This window comes from Saccopteryx bilineata, chromosome 1, assembly GCF_036850765.1.
Source record: "Saccopteryx bilineata isolate mSacBil1 chromosome 1, mSacBil1_pri_phased_curated, whole genome shotgun sequence".
NCBI classification, from domain to species: Eukaryota; Metazoa; Chordata; class Mammalia; order Chiroptera; family Emballonuridae; genus Saccopteryx; species Saccopteryx bilineata.
In genome coordinates this window covers 88,186,599-88,211,685 of record NC_089490.1, presented here as the reverse complement: position 1 = coordinate 88,211,685, position 25,087 = coordinate 88,186,599, and the positions used below count along the sequence as shown (strand labels likewise).

Sequence of the window (25,087 nt, the reverse complement as noted above, 5' to 3'; positions counted from 1 at the left end):
AACTTCCTTCTGGTTCCCAAGTGTTTGTGGGGCCTTGACCAAAGTGGTTGTGACCCTGGGAGCATCCTGTGGAATACCCTGGAATGTGGCTCGAAGAGTGTTGGGCAGGCATCAAAGGCTGGTTAGAATGCTGGCTCTGCCACTCCCCCAGCTGTGAGATGTCGGGCAAGGCCTTTCCATCTCTGAGCCTCTGCTTCCCCAGCTGTAAAATGGGGATACCATGTCCTTGTGGGGCTTTTTTAGGATGCAGAAGTATTTGAAAGAACCTTGCAAGCTGGTGAGTGTGGGCACACACATGTGAATGTCTTCTGATGGCAATTAGTGGTCAGCTAGTCATTCCTGGATTTGTTCAGCAAGTCTTGATTGTGGTCCTGGTGTGTGCCAGGCACTGTTCCGGATGCTGAGGTCACTGCAAGGCACAAAACAACACACATCCCTAACCCATGTGACTTACATCTTGGTGTGGAGACATGCAATAAAAAGTACACTGATAAATGTGTACGGTATCAGATGGGATCGCTGCTACAGAGGTAGAGCAGGGGACAGGGAGAGAGATGGGTGGGTGCCAGTTTTCCTGGGTAGTTAGCTGGTGGTGTTTGATCAGAGACCTGAATTAAGTGAGAGTATGAGCCCAGTAGGTATTTTAGAGAACATCTGGCTGGGTAAAGCACAGTGAGTGCAAAGGCCCTGGGGTGAGGACTGTGTTTGAAGAGCAGCGTGGAGGCAAGTGTGGCTCTGAATGTGGCTGACTGGAGTGGTGTGAGCTGGGAAGCTCTGGGGATGGAGGGGAAGGGAGAGACAGTCATGGGAGAAGGGCAAGGGCATCTGAAGAAATGCAGGTGGCACAGTTCAGGGAGGGCAAGGTAAGTCCTGGTAGAGGAACGGCATGATATTGGAGTCAGAAGTCAATAGGTGAGGAACAAATCAGAGCTCGGAGACTTCTCCAGACCCACAGTGTGACAGTCTTACTCCTTCTCTGTCTTGGGGAAAAGGAAGTAAAAGGGAGTGATGTCCATTTAACACATGCTTTGTAGGGTTTTAATGAGACTTGGAGGGAGGCCATCATGGGGGCTCTATGGGGAGTCCCTGCACACCAGGAGGGTCTGAGGGCACTCTGGGCTTACTGGGGCCATGACCCTGTGGTCCCTGTACCCTACGGTTCTGGACACTAATAGAGACAACTACTAATGTTGCATTTAAACCAGCGAGAGTATACAAACATTCTCCACTGTAGTGGAATAACCCACTGCATGGCCTTGGATGGAAACACAGCCAACAAGAAATGAATGTTTTGCCAAGAAAGTTGTTTTGTGACTTGAAGGCGGGTCACTGAAACAGGTCTATGTGACTGAAGGCAGTTGCTGGGCTTTTCTCAGTAAAACATTCTCATAAGATTTCTGTACTTTCCTTATCCCTTAAGATAAGGAGAGGAATGTTGTGGGATCCATAGAAGCAATAGCAATTAATGCCTTCTGATATTATGTTATTACTAAGCTATCTTGCAGGTGCACTCTATGTATCTTTAAGCAAAAGTTACTCTTGATGTTATGCCAATTTCTCAGTAAACAAGCTTTTTGAAGTCTTGTGAATAAAATTAGGACACTGCATGAACTCAGGGCCATTTGCCTGAGCGAGCGGTGGTCCTTTGCTAGTCCTTGATGATTCTGTCTGCTGATCTCTCTCTCTGCAGCCCTGACCCACAACAACACTCCACATCCAAGTACAAATTTAAAGGAGTCTTATTCACAGCCAGCGACCACACAGAGACCTAAGTCAGTCAAATCATGTGGCCCTAAACACAGTTTGAAGTTAGCTTTTGAAGACAAAATCACATACTGACTGGGTATGGGGAGGAGGGCGAGCCCAGCGAAGCATGGTAAAAAAAAGCAATGAAACATTCATTCGTGTCACCAACAAACTCATTAAATCTTACTGACTTGTAATGTTTATGTATAGGATCAATTTAAGGAAAAATATTTCTAAACGCTAAGACCATACGTTTTGAAGATGATAACACAGTAGTGATAAATTTTTTGCATGCCTAACAAAAACATTTCTAAACATTATAAGATTTACGACCCCTGACATATCTGCAATTTGGTAAAACTAACTTCAAGGCTGGGGGTAAGGAGTTTTAGAAAAAGTAGTTCTGAGGTCACTTAAAGATGGAGGAGGAACTAAATAAAGTTACTTATGCTAAAAGCCTTTTAAAGCTACCTATTGCTAAAAGCCTTTCTTTTCTACGTTTCACTAAGTGTCTCTTAGTGTGCATATGGGAAGGGGCTATGCACATATGGGTGCAAACCCTGGACCAATGACGACTCGTCTTGGACAGCACAGATAGGGAAGGCACAAGATGTCATCACACTATTCAGAAAGGCACACATACTAAAATTTATGAATTATGATATTTATGAAAGTTTCCACTTAATATTCTTGGACCGTGATTGACTGTGGATAACTGAAACCATAGAAAAGTAAAACTGTGGAAAAGGGGGGCTACTTCAGTGGGACACAGGTTCACATTTCTGACTCACTATCTTAGCTATGCAGATTTGAGTAGCTAACCATAACTTAAGTATTTGTCCCCATCCATAAAACAGAATGTGGCAATAGTGCCCACTGCAGAATGCTGTGGGCAGGTAAGAGTCAGGACGGACATTTGCACCAGGGTTCCTATGGGACTTTTCTTGGGGATCCAAAATTAAGGTCAAGGCTCCAACTTGAGGACAAGGCATGCTAAGTCTCCCGACTTCTAAAGGGAGTCATTGAGGAGCTGCCAGCAGGGTCCCCCCCCCCCCCATATGAACTAAGAGACAGCAGAAGCACACCCTTGGTAAACCCATCCCTACCCACACCTCTCCTCTGAACCCTGACCACAAAGGTGGGCATGCATCCATCCACACTCCTGTTTCCAGTTCCCAACCACTTCCAACCCATCACCAAATTAATCTTCACTCTACATCTGAAGGGCATAAAGATGACCTGTCCAAGGTCCTGATCAGTACCGCGCAGACCTGGAACCTACACCCCAGGCCGGGTCCTGGTGCTGGAGCTCTTTCCTCTACACAGCTGTGACACAATCGAAGGAGGAATTAAATGCCCAAGAACGTGGTTTGTTTTTTTTAAATCATCTTTAATGTATTTTTAATTTTTTTTTTTTGCTCATTTACCAGTTAAATCATCTAAATAAATAGATGCTATACAGTCTCTTACCAATATCAATACAAAAATAAAACCAAGCTCTGCATCCACTCTGGCTCTCCCCAACACACACCCATGTATGCTGGGGGTCAAATCATGCCCAACCCTCCCAAATACATTCATTTTGTCTGAACAAAGCTCACTGCTCATTCTGTGCAAAGGAAGTGTTCTTGTGCTGAGACCTGGAGGCCAGGTTGGCCACTTATAAAGCAAAAGCTACACCACCAGCAGGGGGGAAGAAAGGTGGCAATAGGATCAATGGGGCGATGGTCACTGTGTTGCCTGACAGAGCTCGGCTGCTGCCTTACTAGCTAGCAGCCTTGCCATGGGTGGAGAGCATTCTCCTTGTCTAATCCCACAGCAAAAGTACCATCCATATTCAAATGGGTGGGGACTGGGGGATGGAGAGCAGGTGGTCCAATCTTTCTAAGCCCCACCCCCTCTAGTAGTGGCCTTCTGAGTGGTGGTGGAGAGGGAAGTCAGTGTCCACCTCATTCCCTCTCAGGCTGGGTCCCAGGGGGTCTGGGACACTCAAGGATGGAAGGAGGCCTGCAAGGCCACACGCAACCCCTCATAGAGGTATCTGTCCCGGTTGGTGGGAGGTTCTAACAGGTCACAGCCATTCCCTCAGAGAGCTGGACCCTGCAGGGTTCAGCCCGTCAAGATACAGGGCACCCATGGGCCACAGAGGGCTAAGAGGCAAGAAGTGTTCTGTTGCTGCCAACAGAAAAACAGCTTCCTCATTCCACAGGCCTCCCAACCCCCCATCCTGCAAATTGCACAAAGAGCCCTTTGAAAGTGCCCATGAGGCAGGAAGAGGTTCTGTGCCCCTGGGGAATGGGAAGAATGACATACTGGAAGCTGCCAGCTATGCCCCAAACCATGATCATTCCATTACAGAGACCTCCCTGCCCACCTGCCCTCCAGCACCCTCACCTCTGCTGGGAGCCTGTCCTGGGGGAGTGCCCAACTCCAGCTGCAGTTCCCCTTCCAGGGGTCTCACAGCTGCCCCTCCTTTCCCTGACCCACCCCCACTCACTCCTCTAGATTCAACTCCCCAGGCTGAGGGTGAATCAAGTCACCCAGAGGGGCCTGTCTCACAATGGAAGCACTGAATTGACCCTGGACAATGAAGGATTAGGAGGAAGAGGAGACCAGGGATATGAAAATCTTGCTAGCAGGACACCCAAAACAGAAATGGGGTGTCACTGTCTTTGGTGCGGGAATGCAGGAAGGGCCTGGGGGATAAACTGCCCGATCCTTGCCTCAGGACACAGTGGGGTAGGGACACAGCCCTGGACGGTGGGCAGCAATGGCGGGTGGTGGAGGGAGCTAAGCTTTTATTTGCTCTCCTGGTGCACCCCTTCATGTAGCTTTTTCTCCCTACAGGGCTGGGATAGGGGAGAATTAACTCCTCACTGCCAGGGAAACTACCAGTCTACAGGGCACACTTGTGCAGACTAGGAAATGAGTGCCCTTCCTCCTGGCAGACACAGCCCCTGGCCAGATTGTGAACAGCCTGACCACAGGAAGATGTGACAGAGGCTCCCCCACAGGAAACCAAGGCCAGGCCCAGCTTTGGCATGTAGGGCGAGTGGGAAAGGGACACAGGGTGTAGAAGAAAGGGTATGAGGAGTTGAGGCTGCCCTGAGGAGGTGGTGGGACATTCCCTCTGTCCCTGACCACCCACACCCAACATTGGCTGAGTTGGAGGGGCGTGGGAAGGGCTGAAAAGTCACCTGAGTCAGAGAGAACAAGACCCCTCAGGGGGAAGCACAGGGCCCGAGTACTCAGAGCCATGCTTATGCTCGGCCAATCTGCAGACACATACACACCTGCGGCTGGCCAGGTAAAGCCACAAACCACATCTGTGTGCCTAGAGCGGCAGAAGTCCTTCTCTGTGGCTGGGCCTCTGCCAACAAATTCCAGCAAATGGATCTGGGCTAGGTCCTGTCACATTATGGCCTGTGCCAGGTGGGGTGAGTATGGGGTGCTCGTGTCAAGTTCTTTTGTGCTGTGAATCACCCCACATTCACCCGATCAGCGTTTCTAAGCAGGAGATTTGCAAGACCCAGTGCACATGCCTGCCATCCCACACATGCACTCACTAGGGCAGGAGGGCCAGTGACTAGGCGGGAGTGTCCCTCACAGGCCAGTGATGGGGGATGAGGTGGAGCTCCCAGCAGAAGGCAAACTGCTGGCAGCTGCCCTTGGTAAGGTAGCAACCTTTCTGAAGAGTACTGGACACACAGGACACATTGCAGCCATTTCTAACCTCTCTTCCTTTCCCTCTCTGACCACTCTGGTTAAATGCAGCCTCCAATACCACCACAAGCTAAGAGTACAAAGTTAAAAATAAAAACCCTTCTCCCTCCAACCCCCCAAAAAGGAAAAGGAAAAAAAGAAAAAGAAAGGAAAGGCTAGGGTGGGCTGCCCGAGGAGGGTTTGGGCCTTTCATGCGCCTGTAGTTCCTCGGACCAGCTGCTGTGTCTCTAGAATGGTGATGGAGGTGTCCAGGGGAGGGTGGCCCTGTCCCCATTTTGCCCTGGAGATGGTACCCAAACTTACAGAGTATTGCCAGGCCTCTCCACCCCACTGCAAGAAACAGACCCAGAGGCCTCCCTGTAAACATAACCCACAGAGAAAGGGGCAAGATGGTGGGAGAGTGTTGGGATCTTCCCCCCTTCTCCTGTTCCATCTTTTTAAATAAAATAATTACTCAATTTCAACCCTCCCCATCTCTGGAAGTCCCCACCCCAAGCCCAAAAGAAAACAGTTTAAGAAAAGTAGAAACGGTGATTCAGATCTTCCCGCTGCGGTCTCGGAAGAAGCCCTCCGCTGCCTGGGCCTCGCGGAAGGTGACGGTGATAGAGTTGGCAGTGATATCGGTCACTGTCACTTCACTTGTAGGGAGCGCAGGTGTCCAGGGAGGGGGCCCCTCGGCCAGGTCTGCATCTGCTACAGCCATGGGAGAAAGACAAACAGAAGACAGCATTGACAATAGGTGGGGAAGGTGGGAAACGGTGGCAGCATGCAGCCGACTCCCCACCCCCCAACACAAGGTTGTCCTCTGAGCCTCCAGCCAGGTCAGGGCCTTGCTCAGGACTAGACAAATGGGAGGAGGTCACTATATTTCTCTCTCTTGGCTGGATGAGAACTCATCCTAGCAGGACCACAGAAAGATCTCTGGGCATTAGGCCAGCTGGACCTGATGACTCAAGGGACCTTTCCAGCTCTGAGGGTCTCTGGGCCTGGGCCATGGGTTGAGCTACCTTACCCTCCTCTTCAGGGGGCTGCTCAGCAGGCTCCCACTCGCTGGCTGCCTGCAGGACATCCGGGGCCGGTGACTCCTGCAGGAAGAGCTCCCGTGGATGGCTGTGACTCTCCAGGTTGGGCCCGCGGGGCGGGAACTTCTTGCGTGAGAGCCGCAGGTACTTGTGGGCCTTGCGCGGCTTGCGGAGCGGGAAGGGCAGGGTGGGCACCAAGGGGCCCTTGTCCACCAGCTCGGGTGCCCCCGCCTTGACCACCCCCTCTGGGCTCCCGCTGCCGAGTGGGCGCGTCAGGGAGAAGCAGAGCTTCTCCTTGCCCTTGGCCTTGTGGGAGCTCCGCAGGTCCATGCTGTACAGTTGCTGCGGGGGCAAGCCAGGGCACGGCGGGTCAGCCCTGCCCACCCACCCACTACCGCGCCTTTGCTCATGCTGTTCCTCCCGCCTCAGTGCCCTTCCCCATGTCTCATGGCCCAGAGCCAGCCATCACCCCACCCCAGGCCACAACAGAGAGCCACCCTAACCAGCCCCAGCCCTACAGCCTGAGGGCAGCCTCATCTCCCCAGGGGTCTGTAAGGAGCTCAGGGTGTGGTCAAGGGCACATGCCTTTGGTACACAGCGAAGAAGCATACAAGAGGTACAAAAAAAAGATCTGGATTTATGTAACAGATAAACTAACAAGTTATTCTTCATTGTAAGACAGGAATCTTTGCTCACTAAAGGACCCCCACAGCTGGGACAGACAGCTTGCTCAGGAGATTGTGTGAGACAAAGGGCTCTGAAGGTTCTTGGGCAAGTTAACCAAGGAGGACACACAGCACTGAGTGGCGTGGGGCACTGCCAGCAGCCTACGGGCACCCCTGGGTCCCTCCAGGGCACTGCTCAGCCCTAGCTGCCGAGGCCTCATGCAGGCCCCGCCTTCTGTTGATGCCTGGCCTCATTCTTACCGAAACAAGCTGAAAGGAAGGTTCTTTCACTATTCAAGGGCTGGTGTTTTGCAATTTGGGTGTTTGTCTTATTGACTTTGGGGGGTAATTTATATAAGTCCAAGAAAGATCCTTGGTGCTAAAATGCTGGGAGGGACTGAGACAGTCCCTTCTACTGCCACCTCTCACCAGAGGCCAAGAAGAGAGCAAGGCCATCAGATGGGACCTGTCGATCAAACATCTCATGTGCAGGCTCCATTCTCTAGTCCCACCTGCTAATGCCCATCACTAGGTGTGCAGGTTGTTGTGGTGACAGGAGGAGGGCTGAACTGGGGGCAGGGAGTACTGGGAAAATACTACAATGCTAGAGTTTTTCTCCTATATACAGCTTTATCAAAACCCTCTCCCTCAGCCTGCCTTCAAGCCCAGTGAGCTCCCACAATTCTGCAAGGGAGACTCATTTTTAGCCTTCTCCGCCTCATTATGAGTGAACGACAGCCACTCATTGGGATCCAAGAGCACCAGAAGTCAGATCTGGGTTTTAGCCCAGCTGTGTGACCCTGAGACAACTGCTGGCCTACCTGAGTTTTATTTTAGCTTCTTCGTCCGTGAGCGGTGAAGAAGCTGCAGTAGCCAGCCCCAGATGCCTCAACCCCAACAATTCTTGCCTCTGAGAATTTACACCCTGAGTATCCCCTCGCACACTGAAAACTGGTTTGGGATTTCCAAGGCTGGGTCATTCAAAACACTATGCTTCTTCCTTGCTCTCCCTCTTGGATCACCCACTCTGGGGGAAGTGAGTGGCCATACTGTGAGGTCACTCAGCAGCCCTCTGGAGAGGTCCACACAGTAAGGAACCAGGCTTCCTGTCAACGTCCAGCACTGACACGCCCTGACACCCCCATGAAGAGCACTTTGGAAGCAGAGCTTCTAACCCCAGTGAAGCCTTCCGAGGAGCGCCCTGGCCAACATGGTGACTGGAGCCCAAACCAGAATCACTGAAGAGCTGGCTACAGCACTTTCGGATTTCTGACTCATAGAGACTGTGAGATATCACAGTGTTTACTGCGTTAAGTCCCCTGGTCAGGTGGGAATTTGTTACACAGAAATAGACCACCCACCTCTGCTCGAGGTCCCTGGGCAGGTAAGCATGCCGTCTGTAAGAGCACTGAGCACAGAGCTGAGTGGAGAAGGTGTCTGACGGATGCCGCTTTCCTTTCTGGGGCGCAGTTCACACCAGCCCCGTGGAGCACGCCCACTGCATGAAGGGCAGCCCATCTACTCTGGCAAATGCCTCACATGATTCACAATTAAGAGCGGACAGGAGAGTGAATATGGCTCATACTGCACATAGACTGAGAAGACTTATTTTGGGCTCCAAACACCAGGATGGGCCTCACTACATTAAGGAGAGCAGGTATTGCCATCACTCCGATTTCACAGGCAGAAAAGTCAGGCTCAAGGAAGCTAATCACATAATTGCCTTAAAGCTCAGAACTACATCACTTCAGACCCCATCACCTTTACAGTGTAAAGCGGTGAGGTCAGCAAAGCGCCCCCAAGACCTGAGTAACAGTGTGTCAAAGTCTAGACCCCAACCATGGCAGAGAATTAGAAAAGGAGGGCCGGAAGGTTCTTCTCACTCAAAAACAATGTTTCTAGGACATTCCAAAGCTTGAATCCTAAAATTTCAGGCTCCTGAGTTTTCCTCAATTCTACTGTTTTTGTCTCTAAGAATATCAAATATTACAATTTTGTGTTTTGGGGACTATCAAAAAGGCTCATTTAGGCCTGACCTGTGCTGGCGCAGTGAATAAAGCATCAACCTGGAATGCTGAGGTCGCTGGTTTGAAACCCTGGGCTTGCCCAGTCAAGGCACATATGGGAGTTGATGCTTCCTGCCTCTTCCTCCCTTCTCTATCTCTCGCTCTCTCCCTTCTCTAAAATGAATAAATAAAATCTTTAAAATAAAAAAAAGACTCATTTACAATATTCTAAGCTTTCAGAATTCTAGGCACCCATTAGCCATATATTCACCCTCCCTCCCACCACAGCACCTCCCCCCACATTGCCTTCCTGAAGCACCAGCCCCACATTCCATTGGACCAGACCCGCTAAGTGCCTCCCGCCCCCAGTGCCCGGGTGGGGCTGAAGAGGGCAGCTGTTCAGCTCAATAGCTGCGCACTGCAGATAAGCATGGGGGTCTGTGGTGGGCACCAACGCCGGCGGGTTACCTGCAGCAGAAGCCGCTTGGGTTTCGGACCTCTCTTCCTATACCCCGACGCTCGGTCTCTCTCTTCCCTGGGGTGTAAAGTAGATGGCAGAAGAAAAGGAAACACTGGTGACATTTAAGGGAAAGGAAGATGTCCGTTCCACCCTGCCCTCTGCAGTCTATGGGGTAGGGGCTCCTCCCTGTTGCTCTCTTTAGGCCATAACAAGGGGTCTCATGTTTAACTCCCAGGGCCTCGGTCTTCCCAGCTGACAAAAGGGAATGGCACAGCCACTGGTCCCCACTGCTGAGGTGGGACTCAGGTTGCATCTCCAAAAATATGTGGCTCTTTACTGGGCTCCAGGGTCATGCCAGAGCTCTGTTCCACATGCCACTGGGACCCCCCCCCCCCATGTAGTTCCAGCTTCCACGTTTAGGAGGGTTATACAGAAACTTGCCAATCAGGGCAGATGATGAGAATGCGAATGGTCCTTCCTCCCACTTGGGACCCCCGTTTGTTCTGTCTGGTTGGGGAAGGGGAAAAAAACTAGCCTGTACTGAGTTCCTAGGAGATGACAGACCCTCTGCTGGGCGCCTTCCCCACATCCCAAACGCACAAACACAGGCACAACCAGAGCAGGCAAACAAACCACACACAACACACACCAGAAATCACCAGAGATGCCAATAACAGTGCCTGAAAGGGGGGGGGGGACACCTCAGTCATTTCGTTCTCCCAATTTCACTTCGTTTCGTTCCCACTTTCTGTGGCCCCCACTGCAGTGGCCATGTGGTCAGCGGCAGGAATGTGAGGGCAAGGGTGCACCGTGACAAAAGAAAAATTTTGAGATATAACTTAAATTTCAGCAGGCCATAAAGTGAGAGAAAGAGAAAGAGCAGTCAACCTGGGAAGAGCTGACAACAACCGCTCACATTCCTCATGTATGTTGGAGCCTTGACTCAGCCTCTAAGCGTCCATGAGCCCAATGCCAGTCACCAGCACATCCTGCTTGTGCATGAACTTTCAGGACTGTTGCCTGAAACCAATCAAAAGTAGTATTTCTCCCTTATAGTCTTGGCAACTATCAAGGAACTGCCCCTGCTTCACCATTTCCCACGCCCCTTGTCTGGAGCCAATGTAAAATCTATCAAAACTTTTATCTTTCTTCCCCAAAACATAATGTCTGGAGTGGACAATAGTAGGTTTACAATTGTGAGTATGAGAAAAAGAGATTAGTCTTGTATTAATTGTTTATTGATTACTGTATTAATTTCCATATGAATAAGTACAAACCTCCTTTTCCCCATCCCTATAAAAAAGCAGCACCTCTCCGCCCAGCCCTGCTGCTGCTGGCTTTATTTAGATTTCATGCCCCAGGACCTGCTCTTTTCGGGCTGGTATATGGCCCAATAAACCCTTTCTTTTAAAAAGTCTTTCAGCCACAGAAGTCAAGTTTTTTGTTAAACAGTGCCTTTTGCCCTTATGGTGTGTGACCTTAGGCCAGTCTCCAAATCTGAGCTCAGCTAAACCCACAAATCCCAAGAGGCTGTTTCCACTGTCCCTTTCTCTAGGTAGCAGCTGCCCAAGGACATCAGTGTCCAGGGCTCCTCGAGATAATGCACCTGGTGGAGCCCCCCCCCCATCTGTGGAGTGGGCTTCAGCAGGCCTAATGTGGGGAGCTAGACTCAGCATTTGACAGCAGCACACAGGGAACTGTAATACCCACTCTAGGCGGCTAACCAGGACAGACCTCCCAAGCCCCTGAGGCTGAGACTCTTCTCTCAGAACCCAGTGCTGGGTGCCAGGACCCCCAGTTCCAGGCCCAGTTCTACCCTGACTGATTGGTCACTTCCCTTCTCTGGGCCTCAGTGTCCTTGTCTAGAGCAAGAGATTCTCAGCTCAGCTGTTCACCAGGGCTCTGAAGGGGAACAAGGGAGGTCCCTGGTATTTTATGATAATGGGAAGCAGAAAGATTAAAATAATAAAGAAGGCCCTGGCTGGTTGGCTCAGCGGTAGAGCATCGGCCTAGCGTGCGGAGGACCCGGGTTCGATTCCCGGCCAGGGCACACAGGAGAAGCGCCCATTTGCTTCTCCACCCCTCCGCCGCGCCTTCCTCTCTGTCTCTCTCTTCCCCTCCCGCAGCTGAGGCTCCATTGGAGCAAAGATGGCCCAGGCGCTGGGGATGGCTCTGTGGCCTCTGCCCCAGGCGCTAGAGTGGCTCTGGTCGCAACATGGCGATGCCCAGGATGGGCAGAGCATCGCCCCCTGGTGGGCAGAGCGTCGCCCCATGGTGGGCGTGCCGGGTGGAGCCCGGTCGGGCGCATGCGGGAGTCTGTCTGTCTCTCCCTGTTTCCAACTTCAGAAAAGAAAATGCAAAAAAAAAAAAAAATAAATAATAATAATAATAATAATAAAGAAGAGGAAGAGAGTGGGAAGAAAAAGGAAAGAGAGGAAGAAGCAGAAAGGAGAAAAGGAGAAGGACCTTGGAAAATAATAATAATAATAATAATGGGCTTATTATATTTCTGTGAGTTGTTTATCATCATGTTCTGAACACAACACACGGCACTGCTCTGAAGGCTTCAACCCTCACAGCCATCTTATGAGAGAGGCATTATTACTATCCTCATTTTATAGTTGTGGAAACTGAGGCACAGAGAGATTAAGTAACGAAACACGCAATGCCAAATCACTAGACCTTCCGCCCCTGGAGAAAAGGCTGAGCTCCAGGTCCCAAACCTGGAAGGGTCAGGCCCAAGATCCCAGTCTGACTCAGCCGGCCACTTGATCTGGGCTCCCAATCTGCAGCCCGCTCCCTGGTTCCTGCCTACAACAGTGGGCAGTGGGGGTGAGAGGGTGACGTGAGGGCTTGCATTCTGTCCAGTCCTTGTCAATTCAGTCTGCTATCGGTCAGAACTAGACACTCTATTTGTGTCCAGGCTGAAGGGCAGAGGCCTCCTGGGCTCATGGCCCCATAAGCCCAGAGTGCCCTCAGTCCCTCCTGGTGTGCAGGGACTCCCCATAGAGCCCCCATGACGGCCTCCCTCCAAGTCTCATTAAAACCCTACAAAGCATGTGTTAAATGGACATCACTCCCTTTTACTTCCTTTTCCCCAAGACAGAGAAGGAGTAAGACTGTCACACTGTGGGTCTGGAGAAGTCTCCGAGCTCTGATTTGTTCCTCACCTATTGACTTCTGACTCCAATATCATGCCGTTCCTCTACCAGGACTTACCCTGCCCTCCCTGAACTGTGCCACCTGCATTTCTTCAGATGCCCTTGCCCTTCTCCCATGACTGTCTCTCCCTTCCCCTCCATCCCCAGAGCTTCCCAGCTCACACCACTCCAGTCAGCCACATTCAGAGCCATACTTGCCTCCACGCTGCTCTTCAAACACAGTCCTCACCCCAGGGCCTTTGCACTCACTGTGCTTTACCCAGCCAGATGTTCTCTAAAATACCTACTGGGCTCATACTCTCACTTAATTCAGGTCTCTGATCAAACACCACCAGCTAACTACCCAGGAAAACTGGCACCCACCCATCCCTCTCCCTGTCCCCTGCTCTACCTCTGTAGCAGTGATCCCATCTGATACCGTACACATTTATCAGTGTACTTTTTATTGCATGTCTCCACACCAAGATGTAAGTCACATGGGTTAGGGATGTGTGTTGTTTTGTGCCTTGTGGTGACCTCAGCATCCGGAACAGTGCCTGGCACACACCAGGACCACAATCAAGACTTGCTGAACAAATCCAGGAATGACTAGCTGACCACTAATTACCATCAGAAGACATTCACATGTGTGTGCCCACACTCACCAGTTTGCAAGGTTCTTTCAAATACTTCTGCATCCTAAGAAAGCCCCACAAGGACATGGTATCCCCATTTTACAGCTGGGGAAGCAGAGGCTCAGAGACGGAAAGGCCTTGCCCGACACCTCACAGCTGGGGGAGTGGCAGAGCCAGCATTCTAACCAGCCTTTGATGCCTGCCCAACACTCTTCGAGCCACATTCCAGGGTATTCCACAGGATGCTCCCAGGGTCACAACCACTTTGGTCAAGGCCCCACAAACACTTGGGAACCAGAAGGAAGTTGTGGGACAGGGGCACTCGCATTTTCAAAGGCAGCAACAGTGAGAACTGGTCCTTTGAATGGGCAGCAGGAGTCCTCCTGGGGCAGAAGCAATGAGAAAGGGGCCTGAGGGGCAGAGCAAGGGCATTCGACATGCAGTCAGGAGCCCAGGCTGAGCTCTGGTTGGGCTATTTCCCAGCTGTGAGGCGGCTGAAGAAATCCCACAGCTCCTGAGTGCCTCAGTTTCCCCATCTGTCTGACGAGACCCTCGCCCTGTCTCAGGAGGTTACTGGAATGGGGGTGACTGTAGGAAATGGTCTACACTGTACAGGGCAGTGGTTGGGGAGAGGCTGCAGGACGTGGGCTGCCTGCTGGCAGGAGGTCGGTAACTGGATTCACACAGCAGAAGGGAAGGGCTAGAATCTGCTCAAAGGGCCCTGCACCAGGAGAAAGGACATACTGTCAAAGGCTCTGTGCTGACATGTGCCCTCATGGCCATTGGAGGAGCTGCCAATCACTAACCAGCCTGTGAATCTCAGCAGAGCTCTGGCAGATGAGGGAGACTGAGACCCAAGTGGCTTTGGCCAGGGCCACTCAGCCAGAAGGGGACAAAGTGGGGTGGACCAGAACTCAGCTCTCCTTGCTCCAAAGCCAACCCTCCCCCAGCCCCAGGTTTTTCTCCTAAGCTTCATCAGATTGCCTTACCCTTCTAAGAGAATCTTTGAGGAGCATGCCTCTGATCTCTCCCCAAGGACATGACTGGGCAGTACTGATATTACTGCCCTTCACGCATAGGGCATTGCTATGACACATATTTACATTCATCACCGCAACTGAAACCCTTAACTTATGGAGAAGCTGCAGCAGCAGTTATTGGGGTGGCCCAGTTACAGCAGAGAGACCGAGGCCTAGGGAGGGAAGGAAAGTGGCTGACATCACCCAGCAGCAGAAGAGTGGAGCTGGTGCCTACCACCTTCCTCCAGCTGCAGACTAGACTGGGCTGGGCTGTCCCTAGCAGAACCCCACCCATCATGCTCATGCCCCTTATTCAGAGCTGAGGCACCAGCAGGTTCCCTTGCCTGTTGCCCAGCCCCATAGCAGGTTGAGCCCCTTACTTCTCTTCATAGGCCATGACCAGGCGGGGGTCCAGGATGTGTTCTTCTGGCTCCCATGTGCTGTACCTGGTAGAGAAACGAGAGGTCAGAGCGTCTTTGTTCTCCCCTGGCAATCACACAAAGCTGTTGCACCAGGGCCCACTCTCTGCAGGCCCTCACCCCTTTCTGGTACAGGAAATTGTCACTACTCCCAGGAGCTGTCTCTGGCCAGCCAAGCTATGTCAGGAGCTTCCCGGGGACTGTAATGACACCAGAACTCCCCTCATTCTGAGCACTGAACACACCACCCTATAAAAATCTATGTCCAACTCCCACTTAGACCTTCTGTCCACCTCAAGAGCCTGAGGTGCCTAGAAGAGGGCAGGACCTGAAAGCCCCACATTTCCTTCCTAGAAGAGGCAAGAGGCTGTGGTAAAGAGAAGGGCTGTGAGCCAGATTGCTGGGGTTCAAGCCCCAGTTCTGCTCTTGATAGCTGAAAGCTCTTGAACTATTTCCCTAAAATCTCTGTGGCTCCATTTCCCCGTGTGCAAAGGACTCTGTGCTGAAAAAAGTGTTTATGTGTCCAAGTGTTTAGAGCAGGGCCTGGCATACAGGAAGTGTTCTGTGCTTATTACTGTTGCTGTCCCCAGCCCCTCCTCTCTCAACAGGCTGAACTGCTCCCTCCCTCTTGGGCACACATCAGCCATCCTTATTTCACATGCACCGTTCTTTACTTAGTATCTGCCTTTAAGCATACATATAATTTTATTTTTTTTTAAACTGTATATGACTTCCGTAATTGGAAAATCAGTTGCTGAAAACAGATGCTAGTACATAAAAATTAAAAACTTATAACATACATGTGTATGTGTGTATATGTGCATGTATACAAATATACATACAATTATGCCTATATATACACTTGCACATGTATATGCACAAACAAAACCTAAGCACTGGACAATGATTCTAGCTGAGGCAGCAGCGAGTTCTGCTGGATAAGAAGAGAGAAGTAGGTATTAGAGAGGTGTTAGAAAGCAGAAAGTAGCTGGGCATGGCCCCTGCCCCCATGGCCTCCATACCAGCTGACCCGAAACCTTCATATTACACTGTCCTGGGACTGTGAAACCTACAGCATTCAATCTAGACACTAACAACAAGCTGCCCAAAGACAGAATCCTCTGCTCCTTTCTCCACTGCCACTGCCACACAGCTACGTCTTGTTGGTCCCGTCTGGCTCTGACTCAGCAATGAAGGTACATGCCCTGAGAACCTTACAGCCCATACCCAAGTGCCACATGCTCAGCCTGATCAGGTGCCGTCACAGCTCTCTGACTTTGTACAAGCTGTGCTGTCCTCTTGGATGCCAGTCCCTCCAGAGGACTCCTACTTCTTTGAGAGCCAGGACCTTACAGCTTTCCCTGATACCCTCTCCCAGCTGTCCCACTCCTAGCAGGACAAACCCTCCCCTCTTACTGTTGCACTTGGCATCTGCCATAATTATTGATGAATGCAGCCAGCATCCTCGTGGGCAGATTGTAACCCCTCCCCAGAACACCCAGCCCAGGTCCTGCTCCCAGGTGCCCTGGGAATGGCTCTAGAAGGTACTGCCATTTCCCTCACCCTGAAGAAATGTGAAACTGAAACTCATTACACACACACACACACACACACACACACACAGAGTTTGGGTAAAACTATTAGTAATTAGAGGCAACAAGACTCCAAACCTTCCTTCTCAAAACGAACATTAAATTTCCTCAGCTAGAACTACATAGTTACCAGAAAGGGGGGTTTTGTGTTCCTGCTGTGGGCTGCCTCACCCTCTTTTTCTAGCTGGTGAAATGTTTCCACATTGCTCTAGTTCTCTCTGCCCGGCCCACTTCTCCACTGCCCTGCCCATATTTTGTTGATGTCACTGATCTATGGTTCCTGGCAAGTCCCTGATCTCCCTGGACCTCAGTTTCCTCATCTTAAAGTCACTAGCACCTCCACAGTAACAGCCAGGAGTGCGAGCAGGATACTGCCAGGGACTCACCCATTGCTTCTAACACCCATATGAGGTAGGTGACCCCATTTTACAGATGAAAACACAGGCTCAGAGAGTAAGCATCTTGCCAAGGCCACTGAGACAGTGAGTGGGCAGTCTGTGGTTGGCACTCAGTTGAATATTGGTCACCCTCTCTACTTTTGGGTACCTCACACACCACTTTATGTGGCTCCCCATGGAGCTGGGATGTCCTTGGGAGAGGGGCACTGCCTTGACTGACCAAGTCCTCAGTGTCTGACCTCGGAGTCTGGCAGTCTGTGCACAGAAAGGGTTGGCAGATTCAAAGGAAACTGCTACTGGCCTGGACATCCATCCGTGGCTTCTGAGGCAATAGCACAGGGTTAGATGTAGCAGGGGAAGCCTGGCCCTACTCTGTGCTAGGGTAGAGCAAGGGGAGGTGGACTGCACAAGTGTGTCGAACACTTTAGTCTTCCTTAAAATGGAGGCCACAGCGATGGCAAACTCAATTCGGGAACAGCCGGGTGCAAGGATAGGAGCACGCAGGCAGAATGGTCCACACGTAGGGGACGCGGGCCGGCTGGAGGGGGGGGTGTGCAGTGAGAATGGGTATGTGCCGAGGTGGAGGGCGTACGGAGCCCAAACGGTCTTCGGTCCGCAGCCTGGAGCTGCGAGGGTGCGCGCACGCGCGTGCACGCACGCAGAAGTAGCGCCTAAGCGTGCGCCCAAAACGAGGTAAACACGTCCACGTGATCGCAAGCCCCGCCCTCCGCGGGATAAACAAGCACTGGTGGTTGTTTGAGCCTGGTGTGCGCAGACTCCTGCCATGCTGGGGGCGGGGCCGCCACAGAGCAAGGCCCAGCCCAACCCCCCATTCCAATAGAATGCCGCCCAAAATGAGAAGGCGGGGCCGCAGGGTTGCGACAAGCCAGCAAAGGTGGCTTTGTGCTAGAGTATCAGGCCTCTGTTTGCCCTTTCGTTTAGTGGGGCTACCAATAGTCTCTACCTTTTAAGGTTGATGTAACTATTAGATGTGTAAAGCCCTCCAAAGCACTTAGTTCAGAGTGGTACATTATAATAGCAAATAAGCATTAAATGAACTTCAAAAGCCTAGAGAACGCAAAAATCTGAGAGGTCCGAATCGAATCCTAGACTATGCTGCTGCAGCCTAAACCCAGTGTTAGAGGAGAAAAAAGTGCTTCCTCTGGTTGTCTGGGGAAGCCACTGGTAATGCTCCCTGAGGCTAGGGCCTTATTTTGCACTTCAGAGACAGAAGTGCAGAGAAGCTGAGGTCTTTACCCTGGGTCACACAGTTGTTGAATATATAGAGGCTGGTCTGGCTCCACAGCCTGAACACTTCCCACTGAACTGGCCATCAGGCCAACACACAAGAGATTCATGGTCACTTTTACCACAGCCTACTGTGTAGCAAAGGGGCTAGGTCTCCAAGCCCTGGGATCAGGCAGCCTGTAGTTCAAATCATCCCAGTTGGGCAAGGACTCCTCTGCTAGGGGCTTGTGTCTCCCAATCTGTAAAATGGTTGCCATGAGTCAGTTAATTAAATGGCCAAAGCCTGATCATACTAGAGGCTTACTGAGGAGTAACCCAGTTATTGCTGTGCCCTCTGACAATATCACTAGGAAAGTTCCATGGAGGCAGTCCTCCCTAGAAGATGTGGTAGCATTCACATGTGGCAAAGGAAGGATAGCAGTCCTGGGCAGATTGCAAATGAGAATTAGATGTCTGAGGGTCTCCTTGGAGCTGAGCACCGGCAGCTTATGATTTAATATTCTTTGCCCTACGACCCCAGCCTCTCTCTCTGTGCCATTTGCTGTACCTTCCAGAACTAGCCGGATAGCTCCTCTACCCCACCTGCTGGGGAGGAAGGGCAGTCATTTGTCTGGTATTTGGACAGAAAATAGGCAAAGTATGTAAAGGCTTACTCTTCTGCTGTCTGTTTCTGTTAATACAAGCCTCCCAGGTCAGGGTGAGGAGGGGGCTGTGAAGCAGGAGATTCTGACACCTCTCCCCACTGAGGCTGGCACTGCCCTAGCCAGGGCTCTTAGGCCTGCAGGATACAGCCTGCCTAACTATCCACTCCCCACCCACTTTTTCAGCCTCTGTTTCAAGCTGGGCCACCAGATGAGGGGAAACTGAAGACCAAATGGTTTACAAAGGAGCCCTGGCTCTCCTCCTTCTCCATGTGACTAAAGATCTGTTTCCCCTCAAGTAAAGTGGGGTGGCACAATGGATGGCATGAAGTGGGAACCACACTGTCTTGGGTTTTCAGCTATATTTTTTAAGGACCTCCTCTGTCTGGGCTGCAGTTTCCCCATCTGCGGACTGAGCTAAATGACTTCTAGGCCACTTTAAGCTCCTGTGAGGAATGGAATCCCCGAGGTCCTTCTCCCAGCTGGGGGGGGGGGGGGAGGCTGGAAGCTGAGCTTTCTAACACTATTAATAGCAAACATTTACTAAATGCTTGGTGGGCTGAGAAAGTACCAGGTACTTTCTAACCAATATCTAATCCTCACAACAACTCTGTGATGGAGGCTTTACTATTCTAGTTTGGAGGTAAGGAAGCAAAGGTCCCACTATGTTAGGGGCCTAGGTGCCCTAGGGTTCACAGTTGGACAGGAACTCAGGACCAAATTTTGGGGGAACCAGAGGTGTACCCGGTCACCTGGTCAAACAGGGATCTCAGAATCCTTGTGGGGGAGTCATAAACAGCAGTCACGGGGGCCCATCTGGTGATCTCAGCATGTTAAAAAACAAGTGGGTCCTAGGGTTGGGGCTTAGGATAGCAGAAACACGGAGAGACTATTCTTGGAAAGCTAGGTCCTTCCCTGCTGATGGAAGCTTTGATGGGCAGACATATTTATTTGGAATTAATAAAAGGAATTTTTAATTGATAAGTACCTCTGTTTACAGAAGGAAATCTTTCAAAAGATGGAGTCTACAGAGGAGGAAAAGTAGTCAATAGTGTCTTGAAGGCCACTGTGATGGGACCACACTCTGATGCAATGCCTCCTGGTGCAGAAGCTAGGGGGAGCAAGTACTCAGGGGGCCAATACTCCGGCTGCTGCCCTGGCACCCACACTCTTACTGCCCCTTCACCCAGCCAGAAGTCCACCTCTCATCTGCCCAGTGGAGGAAGGTACCCTCCTTCATTCCCAGGGTGTTTGGGAATGGGCAGCAGGGGCAGGAGATATGGACAAGTGCATTATCTTGTTGGCCAGCTACCAAGCCCAATCATCAGGATGCCTGCAAGTCACCCTGAACATGCATCCAAGCCTTTTACCCCATAAAGTGAAGAAACCTGTGAGGAGAGCAGGGCCTGGACTACTGAAGCCATTTTGCAAAAACAAAAGCTGAGGCAGCATGGGCCATCTTCCTCTCTGCTGTCCCTCCTGACCATGTCCCCAAGACGCTCCTAAGGACCCAATATCAGGTCAGCCCCTATGCCACCACCACCATGACCACCAGCACAGCAGAAAGCACCTGACACAGACAGCAGAGTCTCTGGGCAGAAGGGGATTATAGTCTAGGAGGCAGGACAGGGAGGTGGGGCACCCACAGACCAATGGGGAGGCCCCACGACTTGCTCATTCCCCACCCACCTCAACAACTCCAGGCTGGGAGGTGATTGGTTGGTGTGAAGGTTCCTGATTGGGCCTTAGCAGGAGAGGTGAAGAAACTGGGAGACGTCTTAGATCTAGCTACATGTCCCCCGAACTCTAGATGGAGAAGGCACAGAGGAAATACCTGAAAATGGAGAGGCCTAATTCAACTCTGCCCCCACTTGCTGTGTGATCTAAGGCAAGCTGATTACCTTCTCTAAGCCTGTTTTCTCATCTTTACAGAATATTACCCCATGTGCCTCACAAGGCTGTATGGAAACCTGCTCTGTAGACTGGAGAGTGCTGTCCAAGGGCAAGGTGGGCTCAGACTCTGTCCCTAGTTCTATGGCATTGAGGACTTATACCCTGCTGGCTAGCCCAGTTTCACAAACCCCTGCCCAACACTGTATTTGCTGTGGCTTGGGGACCTCTCTATCTGGCCAGCAGGCATCTCTGAACCCAAAATGCTGGACGTTCACCTCCCAGGTACCAGGAAAAGCCAGGAGGGGGAACGTTACCTCCAAGCAGAAGATAGAACTTAACCAGAGTGGAGCAGGTGGGAAGAGAAGCTGGTGCCCACCTTGACTGTCACGTGCTCCAAGCCCCTCAGCTGGCAGAGGGGCAAGTGAAAGCTAATGGAGATGATTTAATCAAGGCCCACTGACCAATTTCTAGAGCAGCTGGAGCTAAAAGCTGGGCAGAAGAGAGGGCAAAAGGTGACTGGAGGAAGGTACAGGTAGGCAGACTCACACACAAAGGACCTTACTTTGGGGGCCATCCTTTCCACTTCACCAGATATTCGACTTTACCCTGGGAAGAAAGAGAAGCAGACACAGTGAGATACACAGCTGCCCCGATGACCACTCGCAGGGCTGAGATACACAGCTGCCCCGATGACCACTTGGCAGTAGGCATAATCCCTCTGCAGATAGATATTCCCCAACATATACACACAGAAGAGAACCCCCACCAGACCCCCACCAATCCACAGATTCCCCCCAAAATTTGGTTGCTGCATGACCACCACAGACCACCTTCTCTACTAGAGCACAGCAGTGCATCTGGCCCCAGACACCTGTGGGGCTCCTGTGGTAGAAGCTCGGACCTCACGTCCCACACGGGGAAACTGAGACCACATGGATGTGCATCACCAAAGATCCAGTGTCTAGAATCTGAGTGCTAAGATCATAACTTTCTTTCTTTTTAGATCAGAAGACTCTCCAAATCATAGAAAATTCCTCAGCTCTAATCTCACCAGTTCCCTTTCTAGGAGGTGACTTTATAACTTTAGGACTCTCAACTCAAAAGACCCTGGCAGGACCCCAGAAAAGGCTGACGAAATCTCCACCTACAGAAATGATGGTCATCCCTCCCGTAGTTAGAAAATAGAGCCCAACCTTCCCTTCCTCATAGCTAAAAAGGGGCCTTTAAAAGTTTCTAGCCTGACCGGTAGTGGTGAGGTTACAAGTTTGAAACCCCTAAGTCCCCAGCTTGAGTGCGAGCTCATCTGGTTTGAGCGCAGGCTCACTAGCTTGAGCGCGGGGTTGTATGCTTGAGCGTGCAATCACTGACATGATCCCATGGCTGCTGGCTTGAAGCCCAAGGTTACTTACTGGGTTGAGCCCAAGGTTGCTGGCTTGAGTAAGGGGTCATTGGCTTGGCTAGAGCTACCCAGTCAAAGCATGTATGAGAAGCAATCGATGAACAACTAAAGGGATGCAGTGATGAAACTACAAGTTGATGTTTCTCATGTCTCTCTCCCTTCTCTCTAAAAAAAAAAAAAGTTTTTAGTTCAACCCCAGCTAATGGGTGAAACCCCTCCACACTTAAGACTAATATGTCACCTCTTCAAAGAGGACTGTCCTGGCCACCCTTTCTAATACCATCCCTACCCTCTCACTGTTCTCGTTCTGTGTAGCACACAGTCCCATTGGAAGGCATCTGCTTTTATTTCCTCACTCATTGCATGTCTCGTCTGCCAGAATGCCAGCTCTGCGAGAGAAGGGGTTTATCTTCCCCCTAAGGCTTAGAATGATGCTTGGTACATAACAGGTCCTAAATAAACTTATTTTGAATGAAAAGCTGAAGGAACGATGCTCTTCATTCTCTGGCATTACCCCTCAGGCCACAAGTCAAAGATGGTAATCGTTGTACCACTTAGGTTACACTTCATGAAAAGCACTGGGCTCCTGGAATAAGTTAAAGTGGAGGAAGCTTTGGAGGATGGGAGAAGGGGGAGGGGCAACCCCAACCTGAAGATAGTTCCACTCCATCAGAGATGGGGGAAGAAGCTCATGCCACACCCTGACTTTGAGCCTTGGCCCAAGATGACAGGACTGAGTTTTCTCTTTAGAAAGACGATGAGCTGGCAATCAGCCAACTTGAGCTCCCAGCTCTACTTTTATCTCTAACTTGTCTGTGACTTTGACCGGTTCACCTCCCCTTCCTGGGCCTCAGTTTCTCCCTCTGTCAAATGGGAGGCGGTGACCTCTAAGACCCCTCCCAGCCCTGCCGCTGGAGCCTCCCAAGGGGCTGCAGAGAAGAGACAGGAAAAGATGGTAGTGAGTGCCAGGAAAGAAACTTTCCCCTTGGACTTACAACCTCCAGTCTGGGCAAGCCCTCTCTGCTAACATGTGCACAGAAAGTGTAGACCGCTCAAATCCAGCTCGGAGCTGCGGAGACCCAAACCCAGCAGAACTCTGCAGGGTGTGTGTATTGGAGATGAAGGGGGAGGAGCTTCGAGGAAGCCAGAGCGTGTAGGCGGCTACACTGAGCCCTGCCGGGTGGGGCTAAAGTTGGGGTGGGGAAAACAGAGGGGTGTGCACTGGAAGAGACTGAGAAAAATGGAGGTGGGGATGTACAGAAAATCGGAAAAGGTCCAAGTCCAGCGGTTAGACTTTAGAGGCTGGAGACTGTTCCGAGCCCCGCCTCCAACTTCAAAGGTCTTGTACCAAGAGTCCAGAGTCCTGTGTTCGAAACCCAGTTCCGACACTAAGGCACTAGACACAAGCCGTTTTCTCAGCTTGGGTCTCAGTCTCCCCACATTTAGAATGGGAGAAGAGTGAGGGAGGACGGCATTCAAGATCCCTACAGTCCGATCATAATCTCCAGCTCTGGCGGGCTCAGCTGCCCCCAGCATCGTAGAACGACAACTTTGCTTCTGTTCGAGCTACAAGGTGCCGGGGGAAACTGAGGCACAGGCTAGGAGACGAGTCCAGCAGCGCAGGGCTGCGTGGGCCCCCGCCCCATATTCCCCCTCACCCCAGAGTGTAGGGAACGGTGTTGGGAACACGAGGGGACTCCACAGGGGTCCTGGGAGCCGCCCCCCGGCAGGCTCACCTTCCGCACGCGCTTCTTCCGGATGCTCTCCACAGCGAACACCTGCTCGCCGATGGCTGACAGCTCCATGCGGGGCAGTGGACAAGTGGGCCCGGGGCTGGGCCGGGCCAGGCCGGGGGCGGAGCTGCGGGGCCGCGGCTGCGGCGCGCGATGCTCGAGCCGGCGGGGTCCCCGTCACCCTCTCCCCGGCGCGCACGCGCACACGCACGCGCGCACACCCCCTCGTGCTCCCTCACGCAGCCGACGCTCCATTTTTGAACCTGCGCAACGTTTTCCTCCGCGTGAGCGAGCGAGCGAGCGAGCGCGCGGGAGGCGGGCGGGGCGGGGGCTGGGCTCGCTCCCGGCAGGTCCCGCCCCTGCTGGGGCCCCGCCCCGCCTGAGAGGTGGGGGCCGCGTGCAACTCACTCAAGACCCGGCCGGCGGAACTTATTTGGCTTAGGCACCTCTCGGCTCCTAACAACATGTTCCCTAAAATCCTCTCGGTGATTCTGATGGGCCGGAAACAGCTTGGCCTGGATTGGGCAGATGAGGAAACGAGCGGAGCGAGGAGGCCGTCTGCCCTACCTCCCACACAGGAGCTGGCGGGGCCGCGGCGCGGACCCACAGCGCAGCAGGAGGGCGGGGATGGCCGAGGTTTCGCGTACTGTCGCGACGCCGCAGCACCGCGGTCTCTCTAGATCCGGCATCCGAGCGGCGCAGTTTGGCCAGTTCTGAACGGACCGCTCCACGTCCACTGTTCCACCCATCCGACCGTCGGTCCGTAGGCGGCAGTGCAGAAACGCCCGGGTCAGATGCGGGTGCTGCCTCGAGGGACCCCCGGCTAGGCGCTCCTTCACGGCACGTGTGCCGCGTCGGATCAAAGCACACTGGGACGGATTTCGCTGCTGCTTCGGCACACACCACGTTGGGCGCTTGGCAAATAGTAGGCGTTCAACTCTGTGGAATGAAAGGATCTTGAGGTGCGGGACGAACTCGTCATAACTGCCCACCGCAAACGGCGCCTTCTGTTTTCGCTGAATTCATCTTCGCCAGGAACCTGGAATCATCCGTGCCCCTCCTGCTCCCACAGCCTACCTAATCGATCCAGACCGAGTCCCACCTCTCTGACCGCCCGCCCTTCCAGCACACACACCCTTTGCCCTTGTCCTGCCTTCCCACCCAGTATCCACATAATGCCGAAGTACGCTTTTCTAAAAGGCAGATCTCACTAGGTCACCCTAGTGCTTAAAAACCTTTCATATCTACTTATTCCTTTCAGAATGAAGTCCAAACGATTCTGTCTGCCGCACAGGAAAAAAGAAGTGACAAATTTATACTTGACGTTTTATCAAGGGCAACGGAAGCC

The 25,087-nt window shown here is 51.9% G+C and overlaps 1 protein-coding gene across 5 annotated transcripts; it reads right to left on the bottom strand.

Annotated features, from left to right (window-relative positions):
* Positions 1 to 4,594: 4,594 nt before the first annotated feature.
* CBX7 (chromobox 7) lies at positions 4,595 to 24,152 on the bottom strand. Of its 5 annotated transcripts, none has more exons than XM_066257754.1 (6): positions 23,743 to 24,152; positions 21,170 to 21,213; positions 14,797 to 14,862; positions 9,631 to 9,697; positions 6,477 to 6,833; positions 4,595 to 6,159 (listed from the first exon to the last, which is right to left on the bottom strand). In XM_066257754.1, exons 1-6 carry the CDS (start codon positions 23,809 to 23,811, stop codon positions 6,100 to 6,102), a joined length of 663 nt encoding a protein of 220 aa, XP_066113851.1. In that variant the 5' UTR covers positions 23,812 to 24,152; the 3' UTR covers positions 4,595 to 6,099. The 5 variants fall into 5 exon arrangements, with proteins under 5 accessions (XP_066113851.1, XP_066113843.1, XP_066113834.1 ...); XM_066257746.1 differs by having other exon boundaries at positions 4,595 to 6,162; positions 23,743 to 24,151; XM_066257737.1 differs by having other exon boundaries at positions 6,482 to 6,833; positions 23,743 to 24,148.
* Positions 24,153 to 25,087: the final 935 nt, after the last annotated feature.

What these genes read in the sequence shown, in the direction of transcription:
- CBX7 (XM_066257728.1), bottom strand. Translation starts at nt 23,811, where the DNA reads ATGGAGCTGTCAGCCATCGGCGAGCAGGTGTTCGCTGTGGAGAGCATC. An exon ending in GTCATGGCCTATGAAGAGAA is followed by an intron (nt 9,698 to 14,796) that starts GTAAGGGGCTCA and finishes TTTACACCCCAG; the next exon opens with GGAAGAGAGAGACCGAGCGT. An exon ending in GCAGCCCCCTGAAGAGGAGG is followed by an intron (nt 6,163 to 6,481) that starts GTAAGGTAGCTC and finishes CCATGGCTGTAG; the next exon opens with CAGATGCAGACCTGGCCGAG.